This window comes from Artemia franciscana, unplaced genomic scaffold (genome assembly GCF_032884065.1).
Source record: "Artemia franciscana unplaced genomic scaffold, ASM3288406v1 Scaffold_1078, whole genome shotgun sequence".
Classification (NCBI taxonomy): domain Eukaryota; kingdom Metazoa; phylum Arthropoda; class Branchiopoda; order Anostraca; family Artemiidae; genus Artemia; species Artemia franciscana.
The window spans coordinates 141180-147179 of record NW_027062736.1 but is presented as its reverse complement, the minus strand read 5'-3'; the positions used below and the strand labels follow the sequence as shown (position 1 = coordinate 147179).

General features: G+C 36.2%; 1 protein-coding gene across 1 annotated transcript in view; it reads right to left on the bottom strand.

The window, feature by feature from the left end:
- Window positions 1-227: 227 nt before the first annotated feature.
- The window catches only part of LOC136042314 (uncharacterized), a gene marked incomplete at its 3' end in the record, with an annotated part of 64542 nt that continues 58769 nt past the window's right edge, over window positions 228-6000 (bottom strand). The window contains exon 4 of the mRNA XM_065727263.1: window positions 228-771. Coding sequence (XP_065583335.1) covers window positions 228-771 — 544 coding nt within the window. The remainder of the gene's footprint in view (window positions 772-6000) is intronic.

Below are 6000 nucleotides of genomic sequence, written 5' to 3'. Positions count from 1 at the left end.
TATTAAGATATTTATAAATATTATAAATATATGACAAAAAAATAAATGAATATTTAATAAGATTCTGCTTATTAAAATACTAATGATAAAATTTTATAATATTTGAAACAACAATGAACGTTTCTTCACAGTGGCGTGTTTTGTTTTTATTTAAGACCTTTGTGCCCAGAACATTTACTCACTTCCCCCAATCTTTTTTCGGGAGTTATTAAGAAATATTAACTTACCACCTTCTCCACCCTCACTTTCTGAATTATTTAATGAGCTTGACAATGAATGTTGGCCTAACTCCGGTGGTTTCAAGTAATCCATCTTCCCTATCTTGGAAGTTGAGATACTGCTTGCCGTTCTTCTAACACTGGGTTCCTGTTTCAGCACTGATTTGTAGGGAACAGCATTTTTCTCTGACTCTAAGTCTGTATCCCCAAAGTATCTAACCGTCTTTCTATTTCCTTTCAAAGGTTCACGCGGTTTTACAGGTTCACTCAACTGTTGTGGATGATTGTCAGATCTACCATTGTCAACAACGTCGGTGCTGGAGTGCATACGTCTACGTCTCAGGGTTTCAGATCGTTCATCATTCTTTGTGTTCTGCTTATCACGGTTCTTTTTATTTTTCGCTTCTAGTCTGTTCAGTGTCAATGAGTCCCACTTGTTACCACATTTCTGAAAGTCGGTTGGCTTTTTAGTTACCATTTCTCGACGGTAGTCACGATCACTTTCTGAGAAGTCAGAGTTCTTCCGCTCTAGACTTTCTTTCGGAGCATTTACCTAGAAAAAATTCAAAACAATTATCCAAACAGATTTCTATAAGCAATCCTGTGTCACAGGCATAAAGGGTGTTTTATAAGGCTTGGCGGCAATTTAGTTTTGGCTAGTAAACAGATGAGAATTAAAAAAGCAAACTAAACACCCCATAAGGGGTGTTTTATAAGGCTTGGCACCAATTTAGTTTTGGCTAGTAAACAGATGAGAATTAGAAAAGCAAACTAAATAATGACAGGCAGGGCTGTATCCAGGAATTTTTCTGGGGTGGGTGGGGGGTAACAAAAGGATTTTCTTTCGACTAGGGGGTTTACAAAAAACTTCAAAAAAACACATCAAAGATTTGTTTTGTATTTATTTTTGTTATGTTTTTACGAGTCAGACAAACAACACGAGGGAGGAGTTTACACTCCCTAGCCCCCCTCCTGTTACGGCCTTGATGACAGGTGTCAAATATATTCACATGGAATGTCAGAGCTTCAGAAACGTCAAAAACTGGACCTATTCTACTCAAATAATGAATATTTTAACTATGTGTCCCTAATATGAATTAATATTTTCACAAGGTTCCGGAAACCCCCAGATAGCCCTAGGAAAACTCCAAGCTCTGTCTACTGACAACCCTGAATACAATTTGACTTCAATCATTCCTTCAACTGGCAATTCACTTTCTGAGATGTCAGAGTTCCTTGCTCTGACTTTCTTTTCGAGGATTTGCCGAAGTAAAAGCCTTGATAATCATCCATACATTTTTCCATAATAACATTATAACATCAGCGTAAGGGGTCTGATACCGTTTAATGATGGGTTAATAACTGGTGATTAGCCTCGGATAGTCTATGTAAATAAAGTCAAATGTATGTCTAACACCAATTTAGTTTTGGCTAGTAAACAGATGAGAATTAGAAAAGCAAACTAAATAATGACAGGCAGGGCTGTATCCAGGAATTTTTCTGGGGTGGGTGGGGGGTAACAAAGGATTTTTTTTTTCGACTAGGGGGTTTACAAAAAACTTCAAAAAAACACATCAAAGATTTGTTTTGTATTTATTTTTGTTATGTTTTTACGAGTCAGACAAACAACTCGAGGGAGGAGTTTACACTCCCTAGCCCCCCTCCTGTTACGGCCTTGATGACAGGTGTCAAATATATTCACATGGAATGTCAGAGCTTCAGAAACGTCAAAAACTGGACCTATTCTACTCAAATAATGAATATTTTAACTATGTGTCCCTAATATGAATTAATATTTTCACAAGGTTCCGGAAACCCCCGGATAGCCCTAGGAAAACTCCAAGCTCTGTCTACTGACAACCCTGAATACAATTTGACTTCAATCATTCCTTCAACTGGCAATTCACTTTCTGAGATGTCAGAGTTCCTTGCTCTGACTTTCTTTTCGAGGATTTGCCGAAGTAAAAGCCTTGATAATCATCCATACATTTTTCCATAATAACATTATAACATCAGCGTAAGGGGTCTGATACCGTTTAATGATGGGTTAATAACTGGTGATTAGCCTCGGATAGTCTATGTAAATAAAGTCAAATGTATGTCTGTGTGTTTGCGTGTGTCCAGGGACGTATTCTTGATTTTTTTTTTGGGGGGGGGGGAGTAGGCCTACAAAAGGGTTTTTTTTGAAGGGGGTTAACAAAAAAAAATTCAAAACAAATAAAAGATTCTTTACATTCATTTTTGTTACGTTTTTACGAGTCGGACAAACATTTCGAGGGAGTTTAAAGCCCCCCAGAACCCCCCCCCCTCTGGATTTGCGTGTGTCCTCTATGTATTACAAGACTGTTCATCCGATCGCCAAGAAACTTTAGGAAGTTGTTGAGCACACTCTTTTTGTATGTATAGGTATACACATTTTTGCTCCCCCTCCCCACTACTCTCAGGACACTCTTAGTACTTTTTGGGCTGACGGATATAAGAAACCCTTGAGCACAGATACTTGACAGTTACTTTCGTTTACATTATTCACATTTTATGGATGTAAATTATCCAACAATGCCCAATGGGTAAGTTAGTAATTTTAACCTAATATTTCATATATTTAAAAAAATATTTAAATACGAGTATAATTCTGCGTAAGCAGAAACTTTTTACGGAGAGTTAGGGGGAGGGGAATTGTCAGGGAGGAATTTTCCATTCGAGAAGCTAGTATTTTCTGGGGAAAAATTTTCCAGGGCAAGGGGGACTTTACGCGAGGAAAATGTTCCATAGAGGAGTTTTCCTCCGGATGGAATTCCCCACAAGAACGTATTTCTTGGGCGAAAACTGCCCACGGGAAGAATTTTTGGGGGAAATTTTCAAATACTTTTAAGTCTAAAAATACGATAGTTATTAATTCGAGGGGAAATTTTCCACAGGGGAGAACTTTCTGTGGATAACTTTCTAGGAGGGGAACTTCTCGTGAGGGGGAGTTTTCTGCAGAGGAGAATTTTCCACAGAGAGTTTCCCGGAAGAAATTTTCCAGGGAGGGGGGGGAATTTTCTTTGAATTTTCTTTCTTTTGAGATCGCAGCAACACGCGGCGGGTAAGAAAAGACGCGACGGGTTAGTTTGCTCCATGAACTTAGTTCATGGAGAAAACTAAAAAATTTCTAGTTTCACCTTTATTCGGATAGGATGTTGGATGCTTCAAAAACGTATTTCACTTGAATACTGAATATGGTTTTATTTTACCTTTCCCCATCAATGTAAAAACAGTCTCGGAAACGAAATAAATCGACTCCACGTAGGCGTCAAAGGTTCCACAAAATGTAAGGAATAACAATATATGCAGCTTATATGGATGATTGTGGCTTAATAAAACATGATGTGTAAACATATTTTCTATCAGAATAAACTACGCTGTATTTTATACATAAAAACAAAAACTAAAGATGTTTAACGGTATATTCTGCAATAAAAAAAAATTGTTTTTGTTTCATAGATTTTTTTTTTGGTAGAACAAATCGTGATCATGCTATTTTATACCAAACTGATTATTTGAGTCTAAGTAAATTCACTGGGGAAATGGCATTAGGGCTCATTCCCCTGAAATCTTAAGGTTTTACGTTTTGTTAAAGCATGTATTTTCAGGGCCGTATCCAAGATTTTTTTTTTGTGAGCTTTTCAAAGAATTTTTTTAAAACGCATCAAAAATTTACTTATATTCATTTTTGTTACGTTTTTACGAGTGGTATCAGCATTTTGAGGGGGTTCAAAATCCCTCACACCCCCTTGGATACGGCCTTGTATGTTTTGTATTTACTATACAGTTTGAATAATTCTTTAAGTTTTTTCGATGCTGTTTCTCCTCTCAAAATAAGATTCGTGCCTTTTTGAGTTTCCTTCCCCCATCCATCAGACCGGATTTCTGGGTGTGCCAAGGATGGGTTATACATCGAAATTGTTTTAGTGCCGACAAAATAATTAAAAGGGCTAACTTTAGAGAGAAGCTTCCCTTTGCATAAAGATATAATTAACTTTTATCTTATTAATTAAGTCGCGATTCGGATGAATCCCGTTTTACACTGAAATTCCCAAAGAGTAATGACTTAAGGTTTTTAAATAATGCTTTGTAAATACCGAAAGAGGAAAAAAAACTTAAAGTGGAATTTCCACTAAACTAAAACAACTAAATTAATAAAAGGATCGCGCACTAGGTCCCGTCATACATACCTAAGATACAGAGGTTATTACACAGACCTTGGATAATTTTCATCGATAAAATGCCTTTTTTGGTATTTTCATAGAAAAAATGACAAAAACGACAAATTTACACACCCCCCCCCCCAGATTTCGATAAATAAATTACCCCTAAATTTTCTTGAACTTATGCCACTGAGACACCAACTCAGGGAAGATAATTTCTTAAACAAGATTGGCCTGCCATAACATAAAGAAAGAAAACGATCAAAAATGGTGATTTCAAATTCCAAACAAAATGCTGAAGAAATACACAATGCGAATACTTCGAGAGAACAACTGCCTCTCTTCTTCAGGGCGAACAAAATAATATAATCAAGGAAAATAAAGAATAAAAAATAAAAAACGAACACGCAAAGTTAACAAAATCAATTAGAAACCAATGAAAAGAAACCAACCAAAAAATTAAAAGATGAAAATTAAATTAATTAAAGTATTTGCCAATGGCAGTTGAGAATTTTTTGGATTTTGTGCAAATCGCGGATATTGGCGAATGACTCAATTCATAATTGTTAGATATTTGATTTTAATTCTTATAATTTTGGTCTTTTATTGAATTTTATTTATCTTTTAATTTTTTTTGGCTTTTTTTTCATTGTTTCTAATTTGTTTGGTGACTTTCCACGTTTGTTTTTTATTTTTTTCTTTGGCATTTCGCTTGATTATATAATTTTGTTCACGCTGAAGATGAGAGATGGTTGTTCTCTAGAAATATTCACTTTGTGCGTTTCTTCAGTATTTTCTTTTGGCCTTTACAAACCCCATTTTTGATCTTATCTTTCTTTATGTTATTAAATCAGGGTGAACCGAACATCAAGATTACTCCGATTTCCCATTATATCCTACATTTTTCACATAATTTGCCAATATTTTGTGTTTCTCCAAATGGGTGCCTTCCAGTATGATTTCCCGAGTACATGGCTGCATGAAGGCAAGAAGTTGCAGAACCGGAAAGATACATGTTCGGGTTATTCATTCGAAAATACCTTTTTTGGTATTTTCATTTATAAAGAAAAAAAAAATGAAAAGCAACAAACTTGCTTGCCCCCTCTCTAGATCTTGAAACATGAACTTTGCCCCCCCCCCTCAATTTTTTTGAACTAACGCTATTAAGGCACTTACTCCAAATCATTGCCTTCCAATATGATTTCCTGCGTACATCGCTGCACGAAGGCAAGCAGGCGCAGACTCGAACATATATACATGTTTGGGGGACGGAACAAAAGACATGGGTGGCGGCATAGCCACGCACAACAACGACAGCTAGTGTACAGCTCTTTTTGCATTAATTGTTTGTATTGATTGATTGTTGGTATTGAAAATCATTGATTTTAAATTTATCCATCGAAAGTTTTTGACATGAGAAAGTTTGCGTTATTTAAGAAGAAAAAGGAGGGGTCTCGAGATCGGAGGAAATCGGGATCGGAGGATCTCGAGAGAAGGAGGGATCGGAGGGATCGAAAAGGGTGCGACTAGAATTCTGAATGAAAATTAAAACATTTGAATGGAAATAAAAACATAAAATTGAGTATCAGTGGGTT